Genomic DNA, 13537 nt, shown 5'->3' on the forward strand with positions numbered 1-13537 from the left:
TCGGTATACCTGAAGGATCACGGCCCTGGATCGACAACACCAACTTGTCGGAGGGTGGCCACGGGCAGTGTTCAAAGTTCCAGTCGGGTGCATAGGTAGGTAGGTACCTGATGGAGGGGCTGATCATGGACAAGACATTTTCTTTTATTTTTCCCTCGGTCTCACATTTCGACTGAGTCTTACCCGGATGATGTAATTGTAGGTTGACCTTCGAGCGGTCATTAACCCTCCGCTCAGCACTTCCACGGCGTCAATCCATCCTCAACAGCCACATCACCGTATTACCGCACCGCTAGACCACAACTTCAACATGTCTGAGGGCCGCGTCCTTGGCGAGATACTCGAGACGCTGCAGCGTCTTGAGACAAGAATCGATGGCCAAAAGGGTCGGCTCGACGCCATTGAGTTGTCCATCCGTTCGGGGGGTGCCTCCTCGATAGCCACGAACAATTCCATTCTGAACTCGGATCGCGACTCGACTGCGCCCGAGAAGCTCCACGAGTGCCCGAGTCCCATCACACCGCCATCCGCAGAACAGCCTACGTGTCCGGCCTCTGTTTACAGAGAATCCATTGCCGAGATGCGCAAGCGCTTCGAATTTGTCGACACCAGCCGCTCCGATGTTAATCCCCGACGGGCAACCAGCCCCAACGGTCTGCAATGGGACCAGACGCGCCTGACACCAAGTCCGAACCAAGACGAGGGATCCGAAGACGAAGCGGTATACACCGAGTCTGCTTATTCGAGGCCTCTCTCGCGTCTGGATCCGGGCGATGGGGCCGAGGCACCACCTCTCCCAACCAACATTTGGTTTCAGAGAGACTTCCGAGGGGGGCCGCCAAGCTATGGAGGAGAGCGGCATCATGAACCTGTCGCTGAAGCCCGGGACATGCAGACCTCACACTCAGCCCCTGCGCACACGGAAGACGAGATCTGGACAGTCCGCTACGAAGATGTCCACCTCAACCATAGGCAAGCCCCGGAGGAGATGCCCCAGACGGCTAGGGCCGGAACTGAGACCTTGCGGCGGCATGAGCACATCGAGATGATGTACCTTGCCTGGGACAACTTCAGGGCGTCTCTTTGCTCCTCCTCGTGGCGCTTCTCATCTAACCAGAGGGCGGCTCGTAATGAGAGACGGCGGCTGAGCGAACTCTCCGCAACCGCGTCGAGGCCACGACAGGGGCCGGGAGGAGGAGTGCTGAAGTGGTGCAGCTTGGCAATTCAAGTCATTCGTCGGACGGAAACACAGGGATTGGGCAAAATGGGCATGGTAACGGTCGCTTAAGTGTGATTCTCTCTCTCTTGTTTATACGCTGTGTGGTTCTCATTTTCGCGCGTTTCGTAGCAGTTGTTCAATTGCTATTAACTACCTACGTACCTAAAATACCACGCGATCAAACTTGACTCTTTTACTCCCGGTGTGAATGGGACCTTCCACACCACAACATAGTATTACCGTAACTGTCAGTCGTCTCTTCTTCCCTGATGATCTCTCGACCCTCCACAGCAGTATTCTTAGCAGGTCCCTTCGCAGGGGTTTCCGTTATGATTTCCGTTACTCTTGTTAATTCTGCCGTCTTCACCCGTTTGTGACGTACCAAGCATAATACCGAGGAATCCTTCTCTGGCTCTCCCTTGTCGCCGATTGGGCCGGCGAACACACCAAAAGCGGGATTCGCCACCAACCCGTTCGCTCGTAATCGAATCACTATCGATGTTTCCCGGTTTTGATCGGCTCTCCCAGTGGGATTGGACCGGGATTTGCTTTGATCTGCCCCTCCGTCTCTGGGGAAGAGATACACACATACACTATACTTCTCGCGCTGGGTTCGGCCCGCCTAGTACCTATGTCTGGTAGGGACCACCTCGGGGGTAAGAGACGCGCCGATCAATGGGTGACATGGAGGTACATACACCAGCCTGTGCCACATTCTAACCGACTGCCCTGGTTATTTCCAAGTTTTTCGTTTCTCGTCTGTACGCCGTCAGCCCTACCCGCGGAAACAGGCCACCCAATGGCGACTATCGGCATCACACCCCAACCGCGTTGCTTTGACGTCCTTGTTGTAACTACCTACCTAGGTAGTCAAAGTCCGTGTATGGATGACTTGCGGGTGGTCAGACATGCCTTGGCCGCTTCGTTCCTACCCATCCACCTGACAGTGAGGGACGATAAAAAACCTGAATTTGGGGCCGCGATGATGGCATGACATCCCGACCAAGTAGGGACGGGGCTTCCGATAGGATGATCGCGATTCCCCTCCTCCGGTCCATGACCGGCGATACCCCGGCGTATCCGACGGCAACAGGTCCTCCAACGCAGAGATCGATGCTTACAGACCGTCATCGACAGTCATGCGGTGGGAAAGGGAGATCCTTCGATTCGGCAGTTGTAAAAATTGAAAGTCCTGGGGGGGTGTTAGAAGAAGACCAGGAAAGTGGGCCGTAGAGCATGAAGTCCGAGAGGATCGAGGGAGGCATCGCATAAGGAGAGCAGAGGAAACCCCTCCCATCACAGTCCAGAAGAAGGCGCGCAGCTGAGCTCCGAGATTCTGCTTTGCTTCCCCCCCGCCTTCCTGTCCGTCATGAAGCCCCTTGCTGTTCTGGCCGCGACTGCGGCATTGGCCCCCCATAGCGCCCTCGCCAGGTGGCTCTCTCGAGCCAACACCACCCCCGGATGTGCCTTCACTCTCAGTTCGTCGGGGTCTTTTGTCTGTCCCGCCGGCCAGCTCGAAGACGGGCAGATCCGTCTCAACGGCAGCTACCCAACAGCCACATTCTACCTTGACCCCGATGGCGGTATCACGGACTCGGATGGTTACGGGTGTATTGTAACAGGTCAGTTTTCCCACCAACGGAATGAGGGCGTTCAACTGACCGGGAGAAATTAGGATCACCAACCACACAAATCCAGTGTGATCAGGGCAAGTCGCCCACGAGCGCTTTCTCCATTGATGCGTCCAAGAACCTGCTGTATCAGGGCTCGCCCGACTTCTGGGCGTGCCCAGCCACAGACACCGAGTATAACATCTACGTCGATCCCGAGTTCGGGCAGACCAAGTGCTTTCCCATTGGCCTGAAGGCGAGCAGCTGCGGTCCTGCCGCTCCGACCTGCACTCCCCCATCCACGGTATGGGAGACACAGACGCAGACGGTCACCGTCATAGTCACCAATTCCCAGACTTGCTCTGCGGGACAGACCAGCACGACTTCCACGTCCTTGGATACAGTGTGCCGACACTGCACGGGGACGAAATCCTTGATGAGCTCGAGTGAGAGCGGGAATTTCACCATCTTGCCCACCAGCACGGAAACGAGGACCCCTATCAATCCTAGTGACTCGGAAATCTTCACCATCCTACCGATAAGCACCGACGGCGCAGGCACGAAGCGGAGGTACGTGAACCACTCCAAAACCTTTCTTAACTCTGGCGGATTGTGATAACAAGAGCTGATTCACTGTCAGCCCTTCTCCCGAACACGTCAAGAGGGCGCCCGGTGAGGGTGTGCTTTCTGGTGGTTCCCATCATCGCCTCTCCAGGCGGGACCTTTATGAGGACTGGAACGCAGTCCGCGAAACCACGAGAAGTGGCGCTCGGGAGACTGCCGAGTTGAAATGGGTCCGCACGGGACGGGTCCGAGAGTTTCCGTTGCAGCCCGGTCAGTCGCTCAAGATCGGCACCGACTACTTCTACGGGTGCACTGTCTTTGTCGTTGTCGGCTCGCAGCGCATCATCTTTGGCCACATAGCGCAGATCGGCCCAACCGGGTGCGTCGAGTTCGAGGAGCGCGACGAGACCCAGTACGAGATAATCCCGCGCATCACAAGCTTCCTTACGGAGGCCGGCACCTCGCTGGCGGACGTGTCTCCGCCGACTTGCCCCACCGAACGCTTCGCCTGGATCATGGGCACCGTCGCGGATGACGATCAGGGTTGGGACAGGGGCCCAGCCGCCCTCAAGGAGTGGATGGTCGCAGAAGGCATCCCGCCCGCAAACCTCCACTACAACCAATACAAGGGCGGTTCGGGCGAGATCGACGGTCCGCCCGGGGGAATATTTGGCAAGGCTCTCGTCACCGTGACGCCGGAGGCGGGCCCGGGGGCGGGGCAGCAGCGTTCAATACTTCGCGTGTATATGACGAGCGAGGAACCCCGGATAGAGCTGACCTTTAACAACCAAAACGGACAACTCGTCCTCGATCCCATCATGAACGTTGCGATCTCTTCGCTGACGACCGACGGCAACAAGCAGTACACAAATAACCCGACCGAGTAAAGGACACCCCCTACAAGGCATTTGTCCGTCATGCCGTTGAAATCGACCCATCAGGGTGCTGGTCCTTTCCTAAGATATCGACGTCAGAAGATGTAAGGTAGATAATAGGTACCTTAGCTAGGTAATATTACCGCTTCAAGATTTCTGTGAGATTCTTATCCCAGAAGTGAGCATTGCATCATTAGGATCCCGTAGTCCAGTGAAGCATGGGAGGCAATGAATTGATAACGTGCTATAATTGTACGCCTGGTTCGCCTGGAATCACTTAATTATACTATTAATACAAGGAGGAACGCAAGGAGAATATCCCCGGACTGCGCACCTAGCTTAAGGTAAGTCACCGTAAGTGTCCGAGATACAGTACAAACGTTCTGAAATCGACGAGTACCTAGGTACCTACCTACCCGTACCCTCCATATCTAAGTCATGTAATGGATATGCCATCCTCTTTGAAAGGGTAGCTAAGTGCTAAGAAAGGAAATTGATGGGTCTTCAAAGATGCATTACCTGGGATAAATTACGTAGGTTGGGGGGGAAGGGAGGTCAGCTTGGAACCCTCGTGTCACATCGAATCAGATCAGCGGAGGGAAAGGAAGCGGGGGTTTAGTGACGTGCATTTAGTTAGTGGTACATACTTAATAGTCGGCAACAACCCAGAGGAGCCCCTGTTGGAGACAGAAACCAACAATCTTTCGTCCACCAATTCTTATGCGCCATGTGCGCCATGCTCCAGAACCTCCCCCCAGAACTCGTCCAACAAATCACGGGCTCGGTTGGAGACGCCGACATCCTCCATCTGCGCTCCACATGCCGGCAGCTGTATGAGAAGACGTTTCCGGCCTTCGCAACCGCCTTCTTCGGCTGCGTGACCGTGGACCTCTGCCCAAAGCCCCTCGAGAGGCTCCGCCAGATCGCCGACGACGAGAGACTGCGCCTGTACGTCCGTAAACTCGTCGTCGGCGAACTGGCCAATGGCTGTCCGAACCCGCCACGACACTTACCGGGAACGGGCCATTGCTGGGCCCGCGACCCGTCGACGGGCTGCCTCGACCCTTCGTCCCCCGTCATTTGCGATCTCCGCGCAATCGTCTCGAGGCTCGTCAATTGCTACTCCGTCGCCGTGCGGGATGAAAACGAGGCGAACGAGGAGCTGCGAGAGCCCAGCGAAACGGGGGGTCTCTTGCTCATGGACACGGTGCACGTCGCCCTCCTTCTTGCCAACGGCCTCCAGACCATCAGATCCTTCCAGATTGTGCATGAGCCCTCCATGATACACGGGTACACGCGCAGCCTGCTGCCTCGTAGCGTGGCAGGTTCGCTCGGCGAGTCTTGGGCGAGCAACCTCGTGGATCTGCATCTCCAGTGGTATTCCATGCACGACCCCGACTCGCTGCTCGTGCTTGTCGATCTCGTCCTAGGAGCCAGGTCCCTCCGTAAGCTCTGCATGCGCGGGGCCCCGGCCGAGTTCTACCGCCGCCTCGCCGCCGCCCCGCCCGACGACCTCCCGCTCACCGTCCTCGACGTCAGACATGCCCCCCGCGACATGACGTCGGACGTGTTGGCCTCTCTCACGTCGCGCTTTCGCCGCACGCTCGAGCACCTGTACGTTCGCCACGTCCGCCTCAGCGACCCCGAGAACTGGACCGCCGTGCTGCGGGATTGGGCGCGCAACCTCGGGCATCTCAAGTCATTTGGTGTGCAGACCCTGCTCGGCAAGGCAGGACGAAAGATGCTGCTCTTCAGTCCCATCCTCGAGTGGGAGGGGATGCCGACGGCGGGCCGGGTGCAGTTCACCACCAAGCGAGCTGCCGCCCACGCGACCCGGCGCGAGGTCGACGGCGTCCGGTACGAAAACCGCACCAGGGTCGAGGACGTACAGAGTGTACTGCGGGAACTGGCTGACTGTTCTTATTTGCTTCCTGGTTTTCGCCCCATTACCAGCGGGATGGTGAGCACTCGCGGTGAGTATAGGATCGGCGGGGGGCTCCTAGCTGAGGAGGTGCGTGTGCTTCATTCCCCTGACGCGAGCTTGTGATTTTCGTTACCGCCGAATATATGGAAGCAGCCAAATCAACTTGATCCCGCGCAGTTACCTTTCTCAAGCTGTGCTCATCCGGCCTGGTTCGGGTCTAGGTGCATCCAGTTACATGCTGTAGGGTTTCGTCAGGGTCTCTACAACAACTCGTGAGGCCTTGCTGTTCTGCCTTGCGGGTCTTGCTAGTCTGGGGTGACAGGACGGGCGAGCTTTGCCCAACTCGGGGAAGACATCTGGTGCATGTGGTCCACTTGACACCTTGTTCGCTGAAGGGCTGCTTACCTGAGGCATGGTTGACTGAACTGATATGAATAGGGGTGGTGGCAGGCATAATAACAACTGTTGGGCGTTGAACATGTACCTAGGGAGATGGACCGGGATTTCCGGAGGGCCAGACAAGTAAACACGACCCTGTTTGAATTGGAAGTGCCGAAGGCTCTTAGGCCTAGCTCAAATCTGGACTACAGAGCAAGATCAATTCTGCTGAGGCCCCCTTTTGCTTTTGACAGTCTTGTCCTTGAATAGGTCGAGTTGGCTGTGAAAAAACAGGCATAGACATGTTCACTCAACTGAGGCATCCTTCAATTGTAAGAGGAATTATTGTGAAACAACTCGAATTGCCTGCCTGTATTGTGAAAAGGGGTTAGAAGTTCGTGGTGCCGACGTCAACAAACCCCGTCCAGCGAGCCGACTTTGATCCCATTTAACAACCGAGGCCCTGCCACCGACCTAGTCAAACAGCTTGAACCCGCCAGGAAACGCCCTCTGAAACAGCCCGATGGGGTCGTACTTCTTGCTGGCCGCTTGCAACTTGGCCTTGTTGGCCGGCCCATACGAGTTGATGACGTCCTGGCCAGTGAAGGCGTAATTCATGTAGATGTAGGGGATTATGGTGCCCTTGGCCGTCGCATCGGCGCGCATCTGCGCCAGCGTGGTCTCCATAAAGGCAATAACGGCCGCATCATCCGACCGCTTCTCCCAGTACGAGAGCAGGAGGACCGAGACGATGGGGCCGTCGGCCGCGTGCAGGCCCAGCACGTTACCGCCGAGGGCGTCGGACTTGGCTAGCAGCGAGGTGGGGAAAGGCTGCAGCGTGAGTGAGAGCGTGGCGCCGGCGACGCCGTACAGCGGAGGCAGGGCGGCCGTGTAAATGTCGCTCATGGCTTCCAGCGTGGCTACATCGGCCTTGACCGCGATGTTGATGTATGCCGCCCTGCGGGGAAAGACAGGGTTAGAGAGAGGCAACGGCGACGTGTGCATGTCCTTGCTCGTACCTGACTTGGGTCTGGGCGGCCGCAGTCTGCTCGCTCGCCGCAGCCGTGACGTTCTTCAGCGACATGCTGTTGAGCACGTCAATCTGCGGCGTCATCTTGGTGAAAGGGTCGAGGACCGGGGGGTTCTCGACCGGCTCGTTGTAGTACGCCTGGTTCAGGCACATGATGGGAGCACCGAATGCCGCGGCCATGGCGCCCGAGTGCCCGATGCTGATCATGATGTGCGTCTGGTCGCTGGCATTGGGCTTCTTGAGCTCGCTGACCAGAGAATCAATCTGGCAGGGAAACTTGTCGGCAAAGTAGAAGACATTGCCGCCCCAGAGCAGCCCCTGCTCAAAGGTGCGGAAATCGAAGCGGGTGACGATGCCGAAGTTGTTGCCGCCGCCGCGGAGAGCGATCCAGAGGTCGCGGTTCTCGTTGGCATTGGCATCGACGACCTTGCCGGAGCTGAGGACGACCTGGAAGTTGACGACGTTGTCGCATATGAAGCCCTCGCGGCTGGAGAAGAAGGACAGGCCTCCTACAGAGGGTCCACTTGGTTAGCCATGATTCCCCTAAGCATCAAGACATCGATGCAACACAAAGCTCAACGGCAGAGCGACGAACCGGCCAGGGCCAGACCTCCCACACCACCCGTGGCACTGCGGCTGCCCGTCACACTGAGACCCAGTGCATCCAGCTTCGGGTAGACGGCGCCCCAGCGGGCGCCGGCCCCGATCTGGACTACCGAGTTGTCCTGGGTGAGGGTGATGTCGTCGAGCAGGGCCAGGTCCAGAGTGATGCCGTTGTCGACATTGGCACAGCCGGGGAGGGGCTGCTGCCCCGCGCCACGGATGGCGCAGTCAAGCAGGGTTGCAAAGGGCCTGATGGTATCCACGAAGCCGGCGACTTCTGCGACGCTGGACGGCTGAAAGATAAGCAGAGGCTTGAGGTCGCTCTCCAGGCCGGACAGGTACCCGCCATTCAGCGTGTCGTAATCGTCGCTGCCCCGGACGTGAATCTGCCCTCCGGGAAAAGCCGCCTGCAAGGCCTGAACCGCGCCGTTTGTCGACGCCATCAGGATCAAGAACGGATGGAAGCTGAGGACACGAACGAGGAGGGTGAGAAAGAGCGTGGCGAGCCCCATTAAAGCGGGCTCTGAAACAGTTCTCTCGGAGCATAAATCCTTCCCGGGTAATATAATAAACACGGCGTTGTTGGCTGCACGGTGGACCTCTCGTAGACCTGTCGTGGCACCAACGGATCAGAGTAACCGAAACTTGGAGGTAGTACCACGAGTGTGCGGAACTCTCCTCTCCTCCAAAACACACAGTTTATAAGGTACAGTTCAGGAGGATTACGGTGTGAAGGCGGTCCCTCAAATGTAGGAAAACACATTCTACATGTCCAGTACCCCTGGAGAAGCGAGACATGTATTGTTAAGTCTTACCCTACTAATTGCTCCACTGCATAGAATATACACACCTCATGCATGTATGTACAATACATGCTGGTACGGACGCCTCCGCCCCCGCCACGTACCGACAGGAGCATGCAGATGGCCCCCAAACACCCGCGTTGTTGTATTGGTACTGTGTATAATGTATTGGCCTACCCCCTGTCGTTTCTAGCCAACTCGAGCACAAACAGAGCCCGAAGATAACTGCATATGCAGGCAAGGGGCACGGCCCACGTCCTGGGCAGACGCGTGTAAGATGAGGGCTTGAGGAGGGAAGCATGGTCTGAACGGAATCGTTGCTCTGCCGATAAAGTGTTGGTGAAACGAAGGGGCCGGCCCTGCATTCGACCAGCTTTACCGGGAAGAACCTCATGCCGGACATCTACAACTACCCCGAGCGCGAGTCTTGTGAGAGGAGTGCTCCAATGTCATTAAGGAGGCCGGGGGTATTTGGACCCGCGATGCCGTCTAGAAGCTCAAGCTTGTCGACGCGACCATCCGAGAGTCGATGAGGCTGACCCCGTTTGCGTCCATTGCGCTTCCTCGAACTGTGAGTACCTTCTGTCCAGTACTAGTTAATACAAAACGAGTTCACGCTGCGGTTTCTATTAGCTACGTCGTTGAAATGAATCCGTTGTCCCGCTGTTGTGGACACCAGACGATGCTTAAATACACACAAAACACACACCGTGGAATCCCCCAGGGCCCAGCCGCTATACACTCGCCGACCCCGTCTCCGCCGACTCCGCCGTACCATCCCCCCCCTGCGCGGGCGCCCCCTTCTCCTGCAGCCCGTACTCGGTCTCCAGCTCGGTCGACAAGTGCAAATGGTCCTCGATAGCCACAGAAAACACGCCCACGATACTGAGGGCGACCCCCCACCACCACACGGCCTTCAGGCTGGTCACATAGACTCTGACAACCTCGGCCCACACGGCCGGGTCGATGGTGGGCGCCAGGTCGTGGGCCCGACTCGCAAAGGCGTAGGCGCCGCCGTCGACGAGCTGGCTCTGCAGGGTGGCGTCCCGCACGGCGGCCAAGTTGTTGTTGACGACGGCGTTGAAGATGATGGACGGGACCGACACGCCCCACACGAAGCCGAAGGTCTTGATGAAGGAAAAGACGGCGGTGGCGGCGGCGACGTCGGCCTGCGGGAGGCCCGCGAGGATGGCCGGGAGGATGGCCGAGATGGTCGGCCCGAGCCCGAACACCATGAGCAGCTCGTACCACGCCCAGGCGACCTTGGGGGTGCTTGAGTCGAGGAGGGTGAAGAGGCCGAAGCCGAGGGCGCTGAGGGCAAAGGCGATGGCGTGGATGGGGCGGTAGACACCGAAGTGGCTGAGGGCGACGCCGCCGATTCCCGCCGCGAAGAGCGTGCCGATGGCGAAGGGGAGGAAGAAGATGCCCGAGTCAAAGACGGTGGTGCCGAGGACGGCTTGGAAGTAGACGGGCAGGAAGTAGCCGGCGGTTTGGAGGAGGACCGATGACAAGAAGGTCAGGAGGTAGCCGCCGGCCGAGGTGCGGTTGCTGAAGAGGCGCGAGGGCACGCCCGGGTTGCGGGCGAGGAAGTGCTGGTGCAGGTGGAAGCCGATCCAGCCGAGCACGCCGAGCATGATGGGCACGATGACGCGGAACGATGACCACGGGTGCACGACGCCGCCCGTCACCAGGCCAATGAGCACCGAGATGATGCTGGGGATAAAGATGAGGTTGCCGACTACGTCGAGCGACGTGATGCTGGACGCCGGGCTGCCGCTGCGGACGTGCATGAACAGCACGATGGTGACGAGTGCGATGCCGCAAATGGGGATGCTGTTGTCGGGTTAGTACTTAGTAGCCATCCACCTGCAAGCCAAGGGGCATGGACGGAATGCCCGTAGCTCGAGCAGGCAAGGGGCACACACTTGAGGTAGAAGATCCATCTCCAGGCGTTCTGGCCGAGGACGCCGCCCAGCACCGGGCCCAGAGCAGCAGCAAGGCCGGCCCAGGCGTTGATGATGCCAAGCCACTTGCCACGGTCGCGGAGCGGGAACAGGTCGCAGGCGATGATGTCGATGAGCACGTAAATGCCACCGGCGCCGACGCCCTGGATGACGCGGCCGGTGATGAACATGGCCGGGCTCGTCGCGCCACCGGCCACACCGCTACCGACGGTGAAGAGCGCCACGCATGCGACGGTCGGGCCCTTGCGGCCAAAGATGTCGGACAGCTGCCCGATCAGGGGCTGCACGGCGGCCGCGGCAAAGACGAAGCAGTTGGCGATCCACACGTAGACGGACGAGCCGCCGAGCTCGGCAGTGATTGCGGGCAGCGCGGTGCCCAGGATCATGGCGTCGAGGGCCGAGATGAAGGCTAGCAGGCTGAGGGCCACGATGACCATCCAGAAGCGGGCCGGCCTGCGCTTCTTGGGCGGTGCGTCATCCCCGGCCGCCAGCACCGGGACGGGCACCGGCTCGCTCGTCCCCGGGGTGGTTGTCGATGGTATTGTCGGATCTACCGCAACGGCGGGAGAACCCTTCTCTGACTCCATGTCGGTGGTCTCCGTGTCGGTGTCGGAGATGATGGAAAGAGCCGAGATCGCGGGAGAAGCAAGCGCTAGGAACGATTCGGAAATATGGCCGAGAGCTGAAAGGAGGCAAGCCGGCCAGGAGCTGAGAGGTCCGAATGCAGGGGCTGGCGACTTGTCCCGGGCCCAGGCTTCGCCTGTTTGCCTGTAGTCTGTTGGTCCGTTGGAGACTGTTGGGTCGTTGGGGGCTGTCCAGGTGCTGACATGGGACATGACATGGGAGGAGGAGACTGGAGTCACTGGACAACCCTTCCGTCCTTCTGAACAACCAACAAGGCACCAGCCGCAGTGTCTCTGGACTGTGTATATGTACATCTGTACTGTGGAAAACGCGGGACGAGAAATAGGTAACCAACGCTGGCCCCAACACATGCCCTGGCCCGGCACAGTGAAGAGGCGCGGGAGGTGGTGAATGTACATACGTATGATACATGTACATACAATACTCGCGCGAAATATACGTTGAGACAGCGCTTGCGGCATCCTGCAAGATCGCCCGATATTGATGATTGTTGATGGCAACGGGTATCATACCTCGGGGGAAAGAAGGACAATGCAGAAGAGGTTGGCAAAGTGTGTAAGTTATAATAAGTTATAACTACACCTACCTGACCCCAAAACTGCCTTTCACGTAGCCTTTCACTTTCGAATACAGTCTGGCCACTCTGGTGTCATTGGTGTGGCGATACATCCAGCCCATCTTCCCTGCCACCGTGCCACTTAGGGGACAAAGGCACCACGAACGGGACCTGGTTGGAGTCGGATCCAACTTTCCCGCGCGCTTGCTTGTCCGAGCCGTGATGAATGTCACGAGGGTGCTTCCTCATGCAGGAGAGAGCCGACTGGAGCTTGGGGTCCAAAGCCTTGCTGTGTCTACATGTACCTGGCACGTCGAGATTCTGGCGAACTAACTGACGGGAGTTGGGGTCTGGGGTTATGCAGGATTACGGGCATCACGTCGGGGTACCCTACAGGGTGACGGGACTCGGTATCCGATTCCACCTGACTGCAGTGTAACAAGGTGTGCCGGGCAGTTTCGGCCCTATCGTTTAGCTAGGTGGCCATGTAGCTATGCACTCTTTCGTCTTCTCATCGACCCGTCACGAGGAGCCAAGAGTCCAAATACTCCTCCACCGGGCTCTTTCTCCTGCTCTGACTTGTCTTTGGACGCAGTGTCGACTTCCTCGCCAGCATATGTGAGCACCATAAACAAGACAATCACGGTTAAGGCTTTGGGGCTTCAGCAGACCTGACCGCCGGCCTCCCCACTTCAGGCCAACCCTCTGGCTGCTGTTGTGGTCGCCGGTGCGCTTGCAATACTTTGCCTCCAGGCTTACACGTCTGGAAGCAAGCTTCTCGTAAGTATCACGCACCCGGTCGTACCAACGGGAGAACGGGTTGCAGCTGACAAGGTCCACAGGCTCAAGTGGTCTTCGACGTGAATGGCATATTGAAGCCGGTCACGAGTCGAATTCAGGTATAAATTTATCTTATCAATAGCATAGCCATCATATGCAACGGCTTTGAGAAGGTAAGGTCCTATAACCAGCATCGGGTTAACAACTTGGATACACAAGTCCTAAAACCTTTCTAGGCCAACGGCGAGCCTTATAAAGTTCCGGCCCCCGATGGCCGCTGCGTCTTCGTTGCATCGCCCAAGTACATCAAGGAGATGAACTCTGCACCCGATACGTTGCTCCCGCTTCAGGCCGCGGCCAAGCATATGCTCCAACCCATATACACCATACATACCTTCAACTAGTTCGATCGCCGAGGAACAGAGGGCGTAAGCTTTGTAAAGGCTCTACGGACCGTACTGACCAACAACCTCCCCGCCGTTCTTCCGGACTTGAACACCATCATCCGGACGAGGCTTGGGAGTCTGCATGAGCCACATCCCAAAATCAAGGGTGGGTCGGAAACTCCAAGACTAGGTAGGGAATA

At 57.9% G+C, this 13537-nt stretch overlaps 6 protein-coding genes across 6 annotated transcripts; 4 read left to right on the forward strand and 2 right to left on the reverse strand.

The window, feature by feature from the left end:
* Positions 1–310: 310 nt before the first annotated feature.
* On the forward strand, positions 311–1381 carry B0H64DRAFT_455418 (uncharacterized protein; the record flags this gene model as incomplete). Its single annotated transcript, XM_062807304.1, has 1 exon — positions 311–1381. One exon carries the CDS (start codon positions 311–313, stop codon positions 1286–1288), a length of 978 nt encoding a protein of 325 aa, XP_062662981.1. The 3' UTR covers positions 1289–1381.
* Positions 1382–2401: 1020 nt separating this feature from the next.
* On the forward strand, positions 2402–4427 carry B0H64DRAFT_100598 (uncharacterized protein). Its single transcript, XM_062797649.1, has 3 exons — positions 2402–2841; positions 2895–3399; positions 3470–4427. Exons 1-3 carry the CDS (start codon positions 2589–2591, stop codon positions 4278–4280), a joined length of 1569 nt encoding a protein of 522 aa, XP_062662982.1. The 5' UTR covers positions 2402–2588; the 3' UTR covers positions 4281–4427.
* Positions 4428–4932: 505 nt separating this feature from the next.
* Positions 4933–6796, forward strand: B0H64DRAFT_388530 (uncharacterized protein). The gene has a single exon (XM_062803278.1). The coding sequence runs from the start codon at positions 4996–4998 to the stop codon at positions 6313–6315; it is 1320 nt and encodes a 439-aa protein (XP_062662983.1). The 5' UTR covers positions 4933–4995; the 3' UTR covers positions 6316–6796.
* Positions 6797–8913, reverse strand: B0H64DRAFT_355604 (uncharacterized protein). Its single transcript, XM_062801560.1, has 3 exons — positions 8196–8913; positions 7590–8109; positions 6797–7528 (listed from the first exon to the last, which is right to left on the reverse strand). The coding sequence occupies exons 1-3, from the start codon at positions 8713–8715 to the stop codon at positions 7045–7047; spliced, it is 1524 nt and encodes a 507-aa protein (XP_062662984.1). The 5' UTR covers positions 8716–8913; the 3' UTR covers positions 6797–7044.
* An 827-nt stretch (positions 8914–9740) lies between these two features.
* Positions 9741–11557, reverse strand: B0H64DRAFT_415766 (major facilitator superfamily domain-containing protein; the record flags this gene model as incomplete). Its single annotated transcript, XM_062805120.1, has 2 exons — positions 9741–10839; positions 10932–11557. The coding sequence occupies 2 exons, from the start codon at positions 11555–11557 to the stop codon at positions 9741–9743; spliced, it is 1725 nt and encodes a 574-aa protein (XP_062662985.1).
* A 589-nt stretch (positions 11558–12146) lies between these two features.
* On the forward strand, positions 12147–13355 carry B0H64DRAFT_371814 (uncharacterized protein; the record flags this gene model as incomplete). The annotated part of the gene is made up of 7 exons (XM_062802185.1): positions 12147–12170; positions 12229–12270; positions 12536–12606; positions 12767–12789; positions 12925–12951; positions 13099–13124; positions 13188–13355. 7 exons carry the CDS (start codon positions 12147–12149, stop codon positions 13353–13355), a joined length of 381 nt encoding a protein of 126 aa, XP_062662986.1.
* Positions 13356–13537: the final 182 nt, after the last annotated feature.

This window comes from Chaetomium fimeti (genome assembly GCF_033439085.1).
Source record: "Chaetomium fimeti strain CBS 168.71 chromosome Unknown B0H64scaffold_2, whole genome shotgun sequence".
Taxonomy (NCBI): Eukaryota; Fungi; Ascomycota; class Sordariomycetes; order Sordariales; family Chaetomiaceae; genus Chaetomium; species Chaetomium fimeti.

What these genes read in the sequence shown, in the direction of transcription:
- B0H64DRAFT_100598 (XM_062797649.1), top strand. Translation starts at nt 2,589, where the DNA reads ATGAAGCCCCTTGCTGTTCTGGCCGCGACTGCGGCATTGGCCCCCCAT. An exon ending in TTACGGGTGTATTGTAACAG is followed by an intron (nt 2,842 to 2,894) that starts GTCAGTTTTCCC and finishes GGGAGAAATTAG; the next exon opens with GATCACCAACCACACAAATC. An exon ending in GGCGCAGGCACGAAGCGGAG is followed by an intron (nt 3,400 to 3,469) that starts GTACGTGAACCA and finishes ATTCACTGTCAG; the next exon opens with CCCTTCTCCCGAACACGTCA.
- B0H64DRAFT_388530 (XM_062803278.1), top strand. Translation starts at nt 4,996, where the DNA reads ATGTGCGCCATGCTCCAGAACCTCCCCCCAGAACTCGTCCAACAAATC.
- B0H64DRAFT_355604 (XM_062801560.1), bottom strand. Translation starts at nt 8,715, where the DNA reads ATGGGGCTCGCCACGCTCTTTCTCACCCTCCTCGTTCGTGTCCTCAGC. An exon ending in GGGAGGTCTGGCCCTGGCCG is followed by an intron (nt 8,110 to 8,195) that starts GTTCGTCGCTCT and finishes GACCCTCTGTAG; the next exon opens with GAGGCCTGTCCTTCTTCTCC. An exon ending in GCCGCCCAGACCCAAGTCAG is followed by an intron (nt 7,529 to 7,589) that starts GTACGAGCAAGG and finishes CTTTCCCCGCAG; the next exon opens with GGCGGCATACATCAACATCG.